Source organism: Balaenoptera acutorostrata, chromosome 14 (assembly GCF_949987535.1).
Source record: "Balaenoptera acutorostrata chromosome 14, mBalAcu1.1, whole genome shotgun sequence".
NCBI lineage: Eukaryota > Metazoa > Chordata > Mammalia > Artiodactyla > Balaenopteridae > Balaenoptera > Balaenoptera acutorostrata.
Genome location: NC_080077.1, coordinates 14,612,978 through 14,631,051, shown reverse-complemented (window position 1 = coordinate 14,631,051; position 18,074 = coordinate 14,612,978). Strand labels below are relative to the sequence as shown.

At 38.2% G+C, this 18,074-nt stretch overlaps 1 protein-coding gene across 1 annotated transcript in view; it reads left to right on the top strand.

The window, feature by feature from the left end:
• Window positions 1-18,074, top strand: part of ESR1 (estrogen receptor 1) — a 258,433-nt gene that overhangs the window by 172,468 nt on the left and 67,891 nt on the right. Inside the window, exon 5 of the mRNA XM_057528224.1 lies at window positions 3,897-4,035. Within this exon, the coding sequence (XP_057384207.1) occupies window positions 3,897-4,035 (139 nt within the window). The remainder of the gene's footprint in view (window positions 1-3,896; window positions 4,036-18,074) is intronic.

Below are 18,074 nucleotides of genomic sequence, written 5' to 3'. Positions count from 1 at the left end.
GGATTCCACAGCCCTGAAGACCCCTTGCCACTGTCACTAAATGAGAGTCCCTAAGTGATGGGGGGTAAATCACTTCTCACTGTGTCACCTGTAAGAAGTTCTGTCACTGATGCCTCTATTCATATCCCGTAAATGCTGCTAGCTCCCACCTTCATACTGGCCACACTTTCAAGTGTTCAAGAAAGGCATTGTTGGATGCTTCTAAGTTATGATAGCAGATTCAGCTGAAGTTGCATAATAGATTATTCTTCCTGTTTAGAAGGAAAATAAGCCAAAGGATTGAAACTCGGTGTCTATAGATAGTTGGCCCAGTATAATTTTGTTTGGGATTTATTACATTATTTTTCTTCACTGTATATGAATTGAGAGTATTAAAGGACATTTATTCTTCACCAAAAGAGCATGCAGCTCCTGTGTGGTTAAAATAATATTGAGATCAGTATATTGGAAGAGACACTCCATCCAGTAACTTCCTTCAGTAGCCCTCACTTTCATTGAGAAGGTTAATTGACAGTTTTTGCACACTCCCTGCAACCCTGCCCCAGGAACTTGCAGAGGACACTTCGGAAGAGACACAGTAACCTTTGTCTGCAGGCAATATGCACAGCTGGGAAAGATAATTAAACAGACTATTCCTTTTTGAGAGATCTACATCATTTCAACAGAAGGACCCAGCAATTCTGCTGGATTCAGACTGAAAACTATCACTAACAGACATACTTCAGACAGATTTCATAATCACCAGACATCTGTGGTACAAATGGTTATGGTGAGCTTCTGAGACTCCCCAAAGACCACTAAAACTGTCCGACTTAAATAGCAGTGAAGTTTTGACGTGAGAATTAAAAAGTATGATTCAGTTTAATATGTAAGGTTGCTACCAGAAAATGCTCCTTTGGTTTTCCAAAATTGATTGGTTACATGGCTGCAGTTCTCTCTCTAGATACCCTCTAAATCTCATCCTGCGTGATTGTTTGGGGCTTATGGAGGGTATTGAATTACATTGTGTAGGTTTCATTATGGGTGGCATTATCACAGGATTACATTTTTTTCCACATCAAACAGGGAATGTCATGAGAAGAGAGAAAATACCTCTTGAATGTTAACATTTCTGAAAGTGAGTTTGATTTATAGGGTGGGTTTATATTGCTATTATGAGACTTTATCTGAAAAATTGGGGTGAAATCTTAAAGAATTAAAACTTCCCTGTGAGTTTTCCTTATAAACACTGCTCACTGGAGATGGTTTATCCCATTAGACATTGGCTACTGAGAAAGAGAAGCATTTCTTGCTGCCTTAGGCAGTGCTTCTTCCAGAGCAAGGCTAGTCCATTTTGACCCAATGCATGCTATAGGTAAACAGTTCCAAGGTGTAGGGTTATCTGTTCCTTTCTCTTCCCAGGAGTCCTGAAACCCAATCACTGTTTTTTAATCCCTTAGTTTTTCTTATGAACAGAACTGCCCATTTTCTCTCCAGTTGCAAGTCCTGCTTTGTGTGACTGAAACCCACCCTTTCCAGTGGGAAGACACTTGCTCTGATAAATGCTGCACTGTTAATTGGCCTTGGCATGGCTGAATGATGTAGCAGAAGGTGCAATAAATTCAGACGTTAAAAAAGCAGAATTTGATAGAATTATGCATTTTGTGCTTCTAATGAGTACATAGTCTAGCAGGATTTACAGATACATGTATAATTAATGTGAATATAGTGTAAGATAATGATCTGTTAGAAGCACATGAAAAGATGCTCAATATCATTAGTCATTAGGGAAATGCAAATTAAAATCACAGTGCCAGTGTGATACTTCTGTATATCTACTAGAATGTCTAAAATGAAAAAGACTGACCATACCAAGTATTGGCTGAAGATGTGGGGAAACTGGTACTATTGACTATTGCTGTTGGGGATGTAAAATGGAACAATCACTTCTGAAGACAGTTTAGCAGTTTCTTAAAAAGTTAAACATATACCTACCGTATACCTACCTTATAATCCAGCCATAGTACACTTAAATATTTACCCAGGAGAAATGAAAGCGTATGTCCATACAAAAAATTGTACATAGATTGCTCATGGCAATTTTATTTGTAATAGCCCGAAGTAAATCAAATATCCAATGAAAGGATAAATTGTATTTATTTACTGGCTATATCCAATAAAAAGAATCAACTATTCTTTATTGCTGAGTGGAATACCACTCAGCAATAAAAAGAATCAACTATTTATACATGTAACAACATAGGTAAGTCTCAAAATAATTATGCTGAGTTAAAGAAGTCAGGCAAAAAGGTGAGAGACTCTTGGAGAATTAAATAAATGCAGTAATGGTGGAAATATAGAAAGGAGAAAAAGAATTTTATGGTTACTTCAAAGATAGAATTAATGAGGCTTGGTTATGGGATAGTGGCTAGAGGGGCCTTACACTCTGAGGTCTTTCTCTACCTTGGGTTTCCATCATCTACTTGGTGGTAAGGATTATATGAAAGATGGCACTTAAGTATATAAGAAATGATGAGCTAATTGTTTAATGCTGATTCTTTAATCAACACCCCCAAGAAGAAACATTCAGTAGGCAAACCATCACTACTACTGCTTAAGGAAAATAAACTTACATTTTGGCTTTTTAGTAAATACAAGTATAGATAACTAATAAAAGTATAGTATTAGTGAGAAAAAAATAAAGAAGAGGACAAAGAAAAATGGGATTCCTAGACCCATCTCATGGATAAGAGAGAGCAAAGGGTTGAGGGCAGAGAGAGAGAGGAAGGAAATGTGATGGGGGTACCTCAGGGCAGAAGAACAGGGAACTGATTTGGAAAGGAGCAAACTTTATGGACATCTTGTTTATGCAATGCCCTTGTCACTCTGGCATGTCTTAATTTGTGTGGTTAGATTTATGTAGTCACTTGATCCAAAGTCTACAATTAATTGCAGCACATAAGAAGCACTGTCACTTGTGGTCAAGGGCATAGGTTCTGGAGATTATATTTCCATCTCTGACCTTAACAAGTATATAAGCTCTCTGAACATCTGTTTCCTTATCTGTAAAATGATATCCCCGTGAGTTCCTACCTCTGAGAATTATTATATGAATAAATACTTTAAAAATGGGTATGGAAAGTACTTAACATTGCTTCTAACCCATAGTAAAGGCTCAGTCAATTGATCTTCCTCTTCTTTCCCCTTCTTCTCCTTCTCCTCCTCCTCCTTTTTCTCACTATTATTATTACTATTAGGCATATTGTCAGTGATGATTGGAAAAAGCTTTACTCTCCCAATAAGCCATTGGAAAACAAGGGCACTTTTTTAGTGTTTATTACCAGAAGTAACCATAATGTCACTTTCATTCATCTGACTTATTCTCTCCCGAGTGATTTATTTACACATTCTATTGTATTAGTCTTTCTTTTACACGGTGTGAAAAAAAGAGCATGGCTTAGTGATGAAGCAAAGAGGTAGAAATTTAGTGACTTTGGTCCTGCCTGTGCTCCAATTCCTATTTGGTTTAGGGCAAGTAATTTAAATTTCCTGCACTTAAATATCTTCAGCTGAAACAGAAATGAAATGTAATAATCACATAGGGCTATTAGAAATGTCTAAGTAAAAAGCATACACATTTTAACACTAAGTTCAGAACTTTACAGAAAACTAAGTGGCTTGCTTAAGTTAGTATATTTCTGTAGATATGACACTAAGACATTAAGAAAATGCCACATTAAAGTTCATTAATATACTAGTTTTAAAAAATAGTTACTTGACTTTCCTATTGTGTGCTTCTAATTTATGTTTTTCCATCTAATAAAAAATAGACCCTACCACTTCAAATCCCTGGTTGCATTCATTTCACCGGCATTACTTTTCATTTGAGTCAGCAGGGTTTTCTTGTCTTGTTTCAGGATTTGTGGATTTGACCCTCCATGATCAGGTCCACCTTCTGGAATGTGCCTGGCTAGAGATTCTCATGATTGGTCTTGTCTGGCGCTCCATGGAGCACCCAGGGAAGCTCCTGTTTGCTCCTAACTTGCTCCTGGACAGGTGAGTGACCTGGCTGTAGCTTGGGGGAAGCACATTCTTGATAATCACCAGTTTGATCCTGAAGCTCCTTTATTCAGCATTCCACGAAGCTTCCAAGAACTTTATCAGATACATTTACAAATGGGTGGATTCGGGTGATGTAGGGTAGTCGAGTTCACAGAAGGCTAAGGATAACTGTCTGCCTGATGTCTCCCCAGATTAGCTCTATCATTTCTAAAATATACATGTATATTGTATATGTGTCTGTATATTTATATATACATATATGCGTGTATCAATATATATACACATATGTATGTATCAATATATATACACATATGTATTTGTGTGTATTTGCAAAATTATGAACTGTAATTTTCTAACTTCACCTTCATCTTGTGTTATATAAAAGAATGATGAGTAACTTTCCTTTAATTAAAATCTTTTTTTGGCTCATGTACATCCAAACCACAATAGTCTTTTCATTTCCTTTTCCAATTTTGCCATCAGTAAATGAAGAAATTTGAACAGAGTTCTGAAGGCCACTTCCAGTTTTATGAATTCATAGAAGTTAACTTGCTTATTTTAGAAAACGAAGATTTCAGTTTTCAAATGTGCCACCTTATTTCATGTATTCTATTTGGGTTGACTTGGAATGTGGGTCCTATTCTTCTTTCTTATTCAGTCATTGCTTAGAGTAATCGAATTTAGACAATATTTAACAGCAGCTACCACTGACAGAGTCCCTACCCAGCACCAGCTGCTGTGCTGAATACTTTACATACATGATCTCATTTAATCATCACAGCACTCCTGGGAAGCCTTATCATTCACAGTTTACCAGAAAGGAAGCTAAGTTTCAGAGACATTCTGCTACTTGCAAAGAGCATTGAGCTAGCCGATGGTGGAGCCAGGATTGGAATTCAAGATCTGTCTGTCTCTGGCACACTCATGTTGGCTCCTGCCCTGTGCACACGTCCTTCACACTCTTTCCTCATCAGCAGTGCCTTCTCTGGTCTGCTGCTGTGACCTTTTGTTACCAGATGTACCTTGTCTTTACGGACGACATAATCATTTGAATGGGAAAGCTCCATCTTCTAGTTGTTCCTTGCAGACTTTTTTTGCCTCTGCTCATCAGTCCAAGGCTGCCAGGTTGCACGCGATGAATCTTTGTGCTTTCCTTCCTTTCGGAGCGCCACGCTGCCCCCTCATCTCCTGTCCTGCTCTGGCTTCCTTCCCTACACCTGCCAAGCCGCCTGGAACAGAGTTCTGGCAGCATTTATTTATTTAAATACTGGAGAATTGTATACGTATTGGCTACTGTTTCATCATTTTGTGTTATTATAGCTTTTTTCATCATTTTGTGCTATTATAGCATCATCAACAGTGATGATGCTGTTCAAGAAGCAGCTCTTTCTTTCCACGGAATATAGGCCCGTATCACAGTTTTGTGGACTGATCGAGAACGGCCACTGGTCTGGTTCTGTAGAACTGCCCTCACATGGTGTTTAGCCTGCCTTTTAGAGGATGTCTCTACAGTGCTTCTTCACTTCTTTTCCTTCCTTTCCTTTCCCTTCCCTTCCCTTGTTTCTCTTGTCACTTTTCCCTTCCACCTCTTTTTTCCTGTTTTCCTCTTCTTGTTTTTTTGGCCTGTCTCCTCTTCCTCCTCCTTCTCTTTCTCCTCCTCCTTTTTCTTCTGCTGCTTTTAAAATTTTTCTGTTACAGTCATGTCGTTCCATGACCAAATTATAATAAATTTGCAGATGAAAATCATAGACCACATACAATGTTTCTCCACAATAGATGGGAAGGTGTCTTCAGGGTTTAGGATATTGAGGACATTCATGACTGAATTGATCTGTTTCATGATTTACTACCTCATCCATGTTTATCTTCTTAGGTACACACTTCCTGAGAGCAATCATCAGTCATTGCATTTTAGATATGAAAGGGTTTGTGACATCACCTCATCCCGATGAAACTCATTTTGCCAGCAAGGTGATATTGTGTAGGATCTTATCCACCACCTGCCTTTCTTTTCCACACACTGTCAGTGTGCTTAATTTTCTCCCATGTTTCTCACTGCAGTGTCAATGACTAAGAGTTCTCATTTCTCTCCATTCCTACTTTCTAAAATTCCAGATAGGAAGTTCCTAATACCTCTAGACCAGGGTTTCTCAACTTCTGCACTATTGACATTTTTGGTTGGATTATTCTTTCTTGTGGGGGACTGTCCCATGTATTTTAGGATGTTTAGCAGCATTCCTGGACTTAACCTACTAGATGCTCTCGTAGCAGCATCCCTTTCCCCAGAGATGACAACTCCAAATGTCTCCAGACATTTCTAAATGTCCCCTGTGTGTGGGGGGAAGGGAGGCACAGAATTGTCCCTGGCTGAGAACCGCTACTCTAGATTTTCCCATTTCAATATCCTATAAGCTCTTCAGACTCACAGTATCCCTCGCTGAATACATTATCTTCCTCACCACGTTTGTTCCTTTTCTTTTTTTTCTATTAGTGGCATTCACCTAGACACTGAAGCTGTCAAGTTCAAGTTAACTATGGATTCCACTCCCCCCACCAGATTATCCAGTTAACTGTCAAGTCCTTCCTGCCCTGTTTCTGAAATCCACACCTCCCCTTTGTCGCCATTCCTCCCCTAGCACAGGTCCAAGTCAGCCCTCCCCAAAGGCTTGCCTCTCCACCACTGTCTTTCTCGGCCACCGGCCCTCTTTCCTTCAGTCTCTTCGCCGCAGGGCTGCCAGAGACTTCTTTCTAAGGCACAGCTGTGATCCTGATGCTTCCTGATTCAGCTTCCATTGGCTCTCTCCCTTCTTTAGAAAGTACCGTCTAGACTTCTTACCTTGATAATTATGAATCCCTGTTGCAAGTGTCACAGACACAAACATCAGCAGAGCGGGTCAGATGATGTAATGAGGAAAGCCAGTGGCTTTGAGTCCAAAACGGAGTTCTGGGGATTAAGTGAGCCTGGTGAACTCTTGTCCAGGCTAACAAACACCTGGGCCCTGACTTCAGCCTGAGAGCCACGAGCTTGACTTTACTCTTCAAGGTTTTTTTCCACTGCTTCTGAAAGGCCCTGTACCTTTAGGATTCCTTGTCAGAATCTTGGGACCTTCTTTAAGGCCATTTCAGATGTTACTCTTCCGGAAAACCGTCCTCCAAACTCTCTCCTCTTTAGCCAGAAAGTAGCCTTTTCTTTGTCTATGTGCTCATGGGGTTTGGTTTCTGCTTCTCTTATTCTCCTTCTGCCACCTGTAAGTTATGATTATATGTCTTATCTTCCCTTTCAGCTCATGAACTTTGTGCAGGCAGGAACCAGATCTTGTTCGCCTGTTTGTTCCCTCCAATGAACAAGGTCTTCCATGTTCCGCGATAAGTGTTTGTTAATTGCACTGGCCAGGGTCCCCCGGTGGCTCATGGCAGAGTCAAGAGAAGCCACGTCTTCTGATGGTCATTTCAACTGTTCTTGTCATCAAACTCACTCACTTCTTGTTCAGGGCTACTCAATTCCTGGCTTAGACCCTCCTAGACTTTGAAGAAATTAAGATACATCTGTTTCAAAAGGATTTTTAAAATTACTAAGTGCATTTGGCTTATGCTTATACTTCTGCTTATATTCCACAAACCTGTTAAATTCCAAATGAAGATAAACAGAGGATCTTATTTTTCTTCCATCACTAGACCCAACTATGGAGTAAAATCCTCCAGGTCTTAACACGTTTAAGAACATTTACATACATACATTTCTAATCATGTTAATGATCAGAAAAATATATAAATAAATATAAATTATATAAATAATATTATTTTAAAAAATATGGTCTATAGTATATAATTTTCTACATTTTTCCAATTATTAACATGCACCTAAATATTATAAAATTTCAATATTATTAAATGACTCTCTTGGTATTAGAAGATAACTGCTTTTGATGACATTGATATATGCATAACAGTAAAAAATATTGTGACCAGCAACCCATTTGAAATTTTATACATCTGGAAGATGGCTTCTGAGTGATAGTTGAGAGCACTGTTTGTGTTTTTGCCTTGCAGGCTCCCAACCCTGTTGATAACATTCAGCTTTCTGATTAACATCAGTCACCTTGATCTCCCTTTTGCTCTTTTCCCATCCTTTTGCACATTGTAAACATTGTTTGTAACAAAATGTAGAAATCCGTGAGTTTCAAAGCCAAGTATTTGAGAGCTGGTAAGCAAAAGATGAGTGTTAGCTGCATCATTTTTATTTTATCTCAGGCTTGGTGATACTACCTTTGCAAAGTCGGCCTCCATAGGGTGTTTACATCTGCATAGACATGGGGACAAGAGAAAGCCAGAAGTCCCAAGGAGTCCTGTCACCCAGGGATTATCAACGTTGCTAACTAGAGACAAGGGTTTATCTGCGATAGATTATAATGATATCCTGATTTCTTAAGCCTTCTTTGCAAATCCAGGCACTTGTGCTTTCCAAGGCTATCAGGAGGATAGAATATACCTCAGTCTTTCCTTGTAATTACTCAAATGTTAGTATTGGCAAATGGGGGTTTAGTGATTACAGGAATATAAAAAAATTGCCGGGTTGCCATCCCACACTTGTGAGCAGAGGACTGTATTTCCTGTCTAGCATCCATTTCAAAAGAGTTATTGCTTGATTTACTCCCGATGATAACCCATGATATCTTGATTCTGGCAGTTTATAGCTTTCCTGGTGGTCATATGCTTGAAGGCTAGTTTTATCCTTGCCACTTAGCCTACCCACAATTTCCAGTTCTTCCCTGTATCTTGCAGCAGTGAGTTCCAAGCACTTAATACAGTCTTCTCTTCCTGTGAAAACCAAGAAATAAAGCTTATTATCAGGTATTAATAGAGAACCCAGTAATTTCTCTCAGTGTGTGTCTGTATGTGTGTGTATTTTATGAGGGAAGTTAAAGATAATAAGAACACCTGTGAAAGTAATCAGGAAATGGAGAAAACTCATTTTCCATTCTAGCACCTAATCCTTTGGTGTGTTTTGGCACCAGAAAACACAAAATATGTCCTCTGTGTCAACTAGGAATGCACCTCTTCGTTTAGTCCTGCTTGAGTGCTCACCCTGGAAAAACAGAGACGGAAAACAGAAGCAAAAGTGTTCAATATAAGTCATTCCTTGTGGGATCTCTTTGTTTTTGCAGGAGTAAAGTTTACTATCGCTGGAAGGCAGATGTGATGTTAGAGGACACAGTGTAAATTGCCAGTTCAGTAAGACTATCCAGTTTCCAGAGCACTGTCTAAATTCTGTTTTGCTGGCGCCATCCACGCTAACAAATTCTGAGAAATATTTGCGGATTTCTCAGTGAAGCCAAAGCACTCTCTTTCGATTCCTATTCACTCTCAGAGAAAAAAAACTATTCATCCATTTGAAAGCAAAGCTTAATTCGACAAGGAGAATATTCCCTCTACCAAGCGTCTGGCCAGAGGGTTGTTGATCTAGCTCTTTCCATCGCTCCTGCATCAGGAGGCTCTGTCTGTAGGAAATAATATCGGACAACAGAAAGTTCTTTGACTTGTAGGCATGGAATAGGAATAAGTTCTCTTCCTTAAGAGAAAAACAGGTTGTTGCACTGGAGAGAACATTTTGCTTCTTCTACTAAATAGCTGACTGTTTTCAGACCATAAATTCACTTTAAACTGAAAAAAAAAAAAGTCATTTTCTAGAAGCAAGAGCATGCTCATTTCAAGTTATTTATTGTAAATATTTCAGAAAAAAACATGCAAATAAAAACATGCAAATGAAACAATGCTTCCAGCAAATGCTTTTACTGGCCTTTTTTTTATTGGCCTTTTAAATTTTTTTCCTGTGTAAAACTTGATGTAAATTCTTTGCAGATTTTTTTCACTTGGAAGAGTGAAAAAAGAAAGTTCGGAAATAAGCTGATAAATTCAGAATGTAATTTGTTTAAAGGTTTCTTGGGCATAAAAGAAAGACCTCCCTTTATATTCCCTTTTTAGATTTCTCCTCTCTGAAAAATGTGTGCTCTACTGAAGGGGGATGTTATAGTAGCAGGGGCAGCAGGTGGGTGGGGGAGTGATCAGCTCCTCAGCAAGGTCAGTCCTGGGCAGGAGACAGTTACGGTTACTCCAGTGGCTTTGCTGGATTCCCTCATAACTTTCCAGGCTTGTGTTGGTTTGCATCCTATATGGCCCATTCATATCCCAAGAACTTTGTGCATAACTTTTTTTTTGCTCTACCTTATAGAATTGGATGAAGAAAGAAAAGAAAGGAAGCCAACCTTTTTGTAACTTCTTTAATTTGTACAGTAGTGTGTTGGGTTATCTTCTATACTATATTTTATTCATTATGTGAGAAGACAGGTAGCAAAGGGTTTTACCAGCTTGTATTCTTGGCTCTGGATCCGTTGGTTCTTTCCAGTTCTGAGTCCTTAATTACTCAACAGCAGATGCCAATTGATTGATTATTTAAAGTCTTTGGTGCAGAGTTCTGACAAATCCTGGGAATATGAAACTGTAAACTGCAGAGGAGAAAAATTGAGGCCAAAAGAAGAGAGAAATTAGCCAAGTTGCTAATATTACTGCTATCTCTGATTGAAAAAGTATCAAAATATCTATTGGACTAAAACCCAATTGCATTACACACTGTAAGTGGGTCAGTTATGTGATATGTGAATTGTATCTCAATGAAAATATTACACACACACACACACACACACACACATATTGGAGTTTTGGAAAAAGTCAATTTGACCAACAAGACCTTCAATCATGAAAGCGCCTGTAGGGGTTCTACTGGAAAAAGGTAAAAAACAAAACATTCAAATCAAGATTTCTCCTTAAAAACAAAGCAATTAAGCAGTGCTACGTTATAAAGGCTGCTAAGCCACAAGTCTTTAACTCCTCAAGAGGAATAAGCCTATAAACAGTAAGGATCCACTTAATATAAAATTGCCCCAGAGGAAAAGGGATAATTCCAACCAAAGAATGAATCCTGTGTAAGAGATTAATTTAACTTTTCTTACATGTTTACCTACCACATTATTTTTATTTATTTATTTATTTATGACTGTATTGGGTCTTCGTTTCTGTGCGAGGGCTTTCTCTAGTTGTGGCAAGTGGGGACCACTCTTCATCACGGTGCGTGGGCCTCTCACCATCGCGGCCTCTCTTGTTGCGGAGCACAGGCTCCAGATGCGCAGGCTCAGTAATTGTGGCTCACGGGCCCAGTTGCTCCATGGCATGTGGGATCTTCCCAGACCAGGGCTCGAACCCGTGTGCCCTGCATTGGCAGGCAGATTCTCAACCACTGCGCCACCAGGGAAGCCCCCACATTATTTTTGCATTTGCCATAAACTGTTAACAATTAAACTTGCTAATTGATTTAAAATACAATCATCATAATATTTTTGACAGTTTAATTCTAAAATATCTTGATATTATTTAAGTCACACATGCTACATAGAGGTAATCACATAATCCCTCTCTCATATCTGTTTTAATCACAGCTGCTTTTCCATAGTCGGTATTGGAAAGATCCTCATTTGTTTAATGAGTGCAATTAAAATCCATTGATAAAGGGAGATAACACAACTTCAAGTATGTGTTAGTGAGGATTCAGTTTAAGTCAACTCAGTAGATATTTATTGAGTACATCCATGTCTCTAGGATTCTGCCTGATACTGGAGGATATGAAAAAAATATGTAAGAGGCAGACCTGTCCTCAGGGAACTCACTGTCTAGTGGTAGAGTAATATTGGTGTACAAATGAATGCAGGCAAAAGCAAGACATTATAAGCAAGCCTCCACCACACCCCACATCATTCGTGTCTAGTTTAGCTTCCTCCATCACTTTTTTAAAATTGAGATACAATTGATATAACATTATATTGTACAACATATGTATACAACATATGAGTTGATATATGTAGATATTATAAAATGATCACCACAGTAAGTCAAGGTAACATCCATCACCACAAATAGTTATATTTTTTTCCAATGATGAGAAATTTTAAGGTCTACTCTCTTACAAACTTTCAAATATACAGTAAAGTTTTATTAACTATAGTCACCAGGCTGTACATTACCATCCCCAGAACTTATTTATCTTATAAGTGAAAGTTTGTACCTTTTCACTATCTTCACCCATTTTGCCCACCACCCACCTCTGGCAACCACCAATTTGTTCTCTGTATCTCTGAGCCTGGTGGATTTGTTTTTATCTAAGATTCCACATATAAGTGATATCATACTGTGATGTGTCTCTCACTGTCTGACTTATTTCACTTAGCATAAGGCCCTCAAAGTCCATCTATGTTATCACAAATGGCAGGATTTCCTTCTTTTTATGGCTGAATAATATTTCATTATATATATGTATATATATAAACTTTTTTTTAATCCATTCATTCATTGATGGACACTTAGGTTACTTCCATGCCTTGGCTACTGTAAATAATGTTGCAATGAACATGGAGGTGCAGATATCTTTTCAAATTAGTGTTTTCATTTTCTTTGGATAAATGCCCAGAAGAGGAATTTCTGGATCATATGGTAGTTCTATTTTTAAATTTTTGAGGAACCTCCATCCTGTGTTCCATAGCGGCCACCCAATTTACATTCTTACCAACAGTGCACAAAAGGGTTCCCTTTTCTCCACATCCTCACAAACACATGTTATTTCTTCTCTTTTTTTTGAATTTTATTTAATTAAATTTTTTGTACAGCAGGTTCATTTTAGTTATCCATTTTATACATATTAGTGTATATATGTCAATCCCAATCTCCCAATTCATCCCCCCACCCCCCCAATCCCCCGCCGCTTTCCCCCCTTGGTGTCCATATGTTGGTTCTCTACATCTGGGTCTCAATTTCTGCCCTGCAAACTGGTCCACCTGTACCATTTTTCTAGGTTCCACATATATGCGTTAATATACGATATTTGTTTCTCTCTTTCTGACTTACTTCACTCTGTATGACAGTCTCTAGATTCATCCACGTCTCTACAAATGACCCAATTTCATTCCTTTTTATGGCTGAGTAATGTTCCATTGTATATACGTACCACATCTTTATCCATTCATCTATCGATGGGCATTTAGATTGCTTCCATGACCTGGCTATTGTAAATAGTGCTGCAATGAATATTAGGGTGCATGTGTCTTTTTGAATTATGGTTTTCTCTGGGTATATGCCCAGTAGTGGGATTGCTGGGTCATATGGTAATTCTATTTTTAGTTTTTTAAGGAACCTCCATACTGTTCTCCATAGTGGCTGTATCAATTTACATTCCCACCAACAGTGCAAGAGGGTTCCCTTTTCTCCACACCCTCTCCAGCATTTGTTGTTTGTAGATTTTCTGATGATGCCCAGTCTAACTCGTGTGAGGTGATACCTCACTATAGTTTTGATTTGCATTTCTCTAATAATTAGGGATGTTGAGCAGCTTTTCATGTGCTTCTTGGCGATCTGTATGTCTTCTCTGGAGAAATGTCTGTTTAGGTCTTCTGCCCATTTTTGGATTGGGTTGTTTGTTTTTTTAATATTGAGCTGCATGAGCTGTTTATGTGTTTTGGAGATCAATCCTTTGTCCGTTGATTCATTTGCAAATATTTTCTCCCATTCTGAGGGTTGTCTTTTTGGCTTACTTGTAGTTTCCTTTGCTGTGCAAAAGCTTTTAAGTTTCAGTAGGTCCCATTTGTTTATTTTTTGTTTTTATTTCCATTACTCTAGGAGGTGGACCAAAAAAGATCTTGCTGTGATTTATGTCAAAGAGTGTTCTTCCTATGTTTTCCTCAAAGAGTTTTATAGTGTCTGGTCTTACATTTAGGTCTCTAATCCATTTTGAGTTTATTTTTGTATACGGTGTTAGGGAGTGTTCTAATTTTATTCTTTTCCATGTAGATGTCCAGTTTTCCCAGCACCACTTATTGAAGAGACTGTCTTTTCTTCATTGTATATCCTTGTCTCCTTTGTCATAGATTAGTTGACCATAGCTCCATGGGTTTATCTCTGGGCTTTCTCTCCTGGTCCATTGATCTGTATTTCTGTTTTTGTGCCAGTACTATATTGTCTTGATTACTGTAGCTTTGAAGCAATCTAAATGCCCATCGATAGATGAATGGATAAAGATGTGGTACGTATATACAATGGAACATTACTCAGTCTGAAGTCAGGGAGTCTGATTCCTCCAGCTCCGCTTTTTTCCCTCAAGACCGCTTTGGCTATTCGGGGTCTCTTTGTGTCTCCATACAAATTTTAAGACATTTTGTTCTAGTTCTCTAAAAAATGCCATTGGTAATTTGATAGGGGTTGCACTGAATCTGTAGACTGTGTTGGGTAGTCTAGTCATTTTCACAATATTGATTCTTCCAATCCAAGAATATGGTATATCTCTCCATCTGTTTATATCTTCTTTAATTTCTTTCATCAGTGTCTTATAGTTTTCTGCACATAGGTCTTTTGTCTTCCTAGGTAGGTTTATTCCTAGGTATTTTATTCTTTTTGTTGCAATGCTAAATAGGAGTGTTTCCTTGATTTCTCTTTCAGAGTTTTCATCATTAGTGTAGAGGAATGCAAGAGATTTCTGTGCATTAATTTTGTATCCTGCAACTTTACCAAATTCATCAATTAGCTCTAGTAGTTTTCTGGTGGCATCTTTAGGATTCTCTATGTATAGTATCATGTCATCTGCAAACAGTGACAGTTTTACTACTTCTTTTCCAATTTGGATTCCTTTTATTTCTTTTTCTTCTCTGACTGCCGTGGCTAGGACTTCCAAAACTATGTTGAATAATAGTGGTGAGAGTGGACATCCTTGTCTTGTTCCTGATCTTAGAGGAAATGCTTTCAGTTTTTCACCATTGAGAATGATGTTTGCTGTGGGTGTGTCGTATATGGCCTTTATTTTGTTGAGGTAGTTTCCCTCTATGCCCACTTTCTGGAGAGTTTTTATCATAAATGGGTGTTGAATTTTGTCAAAAGCTTTTTCTGCATCTATTGAGATGATCATATGGTTTTTATTCTTCAATTTGTTAATATGGTGTATCACATTGATCGATTTGCTTATATTGAAGAATCCTTGCATCCCTGGGATAAATCCCACTTGATCATGGTGTATGATCCTTTTCATGTGTTGTTGGATTCTGTTTGCTAGTATTTTGTTGAGGATTTTTGCATCTGTATTCATGAGTGACATTGATCTGTAATTTTCTTTTTTTGTAGTATCTTTGTCTGGTTTTGGTATCAGGGTAATGGTTTCCTCATAGAATGAGTTTGGGAGTGTTCCTTCCTCTGCAATTTTTTGGAAGAGTTTGAGAAAGATGGGTGTTAGCTCTTCTCCAAATGTTTGATAGAATTCACCTGTGAAGCCATCTGGTCCTGGACGTTTGTTTGTTGGAAGATTTTTAAACACAGTTTCAATTACATTACTTGTGATTGGTCTGTTCATATTTTCTGTTTCTTCCTGGTTCAGTCTTGGAAGGTTATACCTTTCTAAGAATTTGTCCATTTCTTCCAGGTTGTCCATTTTATTGGCATAGAGTTACTTATAGTAGTCTCTTAGGATGCTTTGTATTTCTGCTGTGTCTGCTGTAATTTCTCCTTTTTCATTTCTAATTGTATTGACTTGAGTCCTCTCCCTCTTTTTCTTGATAAGTCTGGCTAATGGTTTATCAATGTTGTTTATCTTCTCAAAGAACCAGCTTTTAGTTTTCTTGATCTTTGCTATTGTTCTCTTTGTTTCTATTTCATTTATTTCCGATATGATCTTTATGATTTCTTTCCTTCTGCTAACTTTGGGTTTTGTTTGTTCTTCTTTCTCTAGTTCCTTTAGGTGTAAGGTTAGATTTTTTATTTGAGCTGTTTCTTGTTTCTTGAGGTAGGCTTGTATTGCTATAAACTTCCCTCTTAGAACTGCTTTTGCTGCATTCCGTAGGTTTTTGGATTGTCGTGTTTTCATTGTCATTTGTTTCTAGGTATTTTTTGATTTCCTCTTTGATTTCTTCAGTGAACTCTTGGTTATTTAGTAACGTGTTGTTTAGTCTCCATGGGTTTGTGTTTTTAACGTTTTTTTCTGTGTAATTGATTTCTAATCTCATAGAGTTGTGGTCAGAAAAGATGCTTGATATGATTTCAATTTTCTTAAGTTTACTGAGGCTTGATTTGTGACCCAAGATGTGATCTATCCTGGAGAATGCTCCGTGCACACTTCAGAAGAAAGTGTAATCTGCTGTTTTTGGATGGAATGTCCTATAAATAGCCATTAAATCTATCTGGTCTATTGTGTCATTTAAAGCTTCTGTTTCCTTATTAATTTTCATTTTGGATGATCTGTCCATTGGTGTAAGTGAGGTGTTAAAGTCCCCCACTATTATTTTGTTACTGTCGATTTCCTCTTTTATAGCTGTTAGCAGTTGCCTTATGTATTGAGGTGCTCCTATGTTGGGTGCATATATATTTATAACTGTTATATCTTCTTCTTGGAGTGATCCCTTGATCATTATGTAGTGTCCTTCCTTGTGTCTTGTAACATTCTTTATTTTAAAATCTATTTTATCTGCTATGAGTATTGCTACTCCAGCTTTCTTTTGATTTCCATTTGCTTGGAATATCTTTTTCCATCCTCTCACTTTCAGTCTGTATGTGTCCCTAGGTCTGAAGTAGGTCTCTTGTAGACAGCATATATATGGGTCTTGTTTTTGTATCCATTCAGTGAGCCTGTGTCTTTTGGTTGGAGCATTTAATCCATTCACGTTTAAGGTAATTATCAATATGTATGTTCCTATGACCATTTTGTTAATTGTTTTGTGTTTGTTTTTGTAGGTCCTTTTCTTCTCTTGTGTTTCCCACTTAGAGAAGTTGCTTTAGCATTTGTTGTAGAGCTGGTTTGGTGGTGCTGAATTCTCTTCGCTTTTGCTTGTCTGTAAAGCTTTTGATTTCTCCATCGAATCTGAATGAGATCCTTTCCAGGTAGAGTAATCTTGGTTGTAGGTTCTTCCCTTTTCATCACTTTAAATATGTCATGTCACTCCCTTCTGGCTTGTAGAGTTACTGCTGAGAAATCAGCTGTTAACCTTATGGGAGTTCCCTTGTATATTATTTGTCATTTTTCCCTTGCTGCTTTCAATAATTTTTCTTTGTCTTTAATTTTTGCCAATTTGATTACTATGTGTCTTGGCGTGTTTCTCCTTGGGTTTATCCTGTATGGGACTCTCTGTGCTTCCTGGACTTGGGTGGCTATTTCCTTTCCCAGGTTAGGGAAGTTTTCGACTATAATCTCTTCAAATATTTTCTCAGGTCCTTTCTCTCTCTCTTCTCCTTCTGGGACCCCTATAATGCGAATGTTGTTGTGTTTAATGTTGTCCCAGAGGTCTCTTAGGCTGTCTTCATTTCTTTTCATTCTTTTTTCTTTATTCTGTTCCGCAGCAGTGAATTCCACCATTCTGCCTTCCGGGTCACCTATCCGTTCTTCTGCCTCAGTTATTCTGCTATTGATTCCTTCTAGTGTAGTTTTCATTTCAGTTATTGTATTGTTCATCTCTGTTTGTTTGTTCTTTAATTCTTCTAGGTCTTTGTTCAACATTTCTTCCTCTTCTCGATCTTTGCCTCCATTCTTTTTCCGAGGTCCTGGATCATCTTCACTATCATTATTCTGAATTCTTTTTCTGGAAGGTTGCCTATCTCCACTTCATTTAGTTGTTTTTCTGGGGTTTTATCTTGTTCCTTCATCTGCTACATAGCCCTCTGCCTTTTCATCTTGTCTATCTTTCTGTGAATGTGGTGTTTGTTCCACAGGCTGCAGAATTGTAGTTCTTCTTGCTTCTGCTGTCTGCCCTGTGGTGGATGAGGCTATCTAAGAGGCTTGAGCCAGTTTCCTAATGGGAGGGACTCGGGGTGGGTAGAGCTGTCTGTTTCTCTGGTGGGCAGAGCTCAGTAAAACTTTAATCCGCTTTTCTGCTGATGCTTGGGGCTGGGTTCCCTCCCTGTAGGTTGTTTTGCCTGAGGCAACCCAACACTGGAGCCTACCTGGGCTCTTTGGTGGGGCTAAT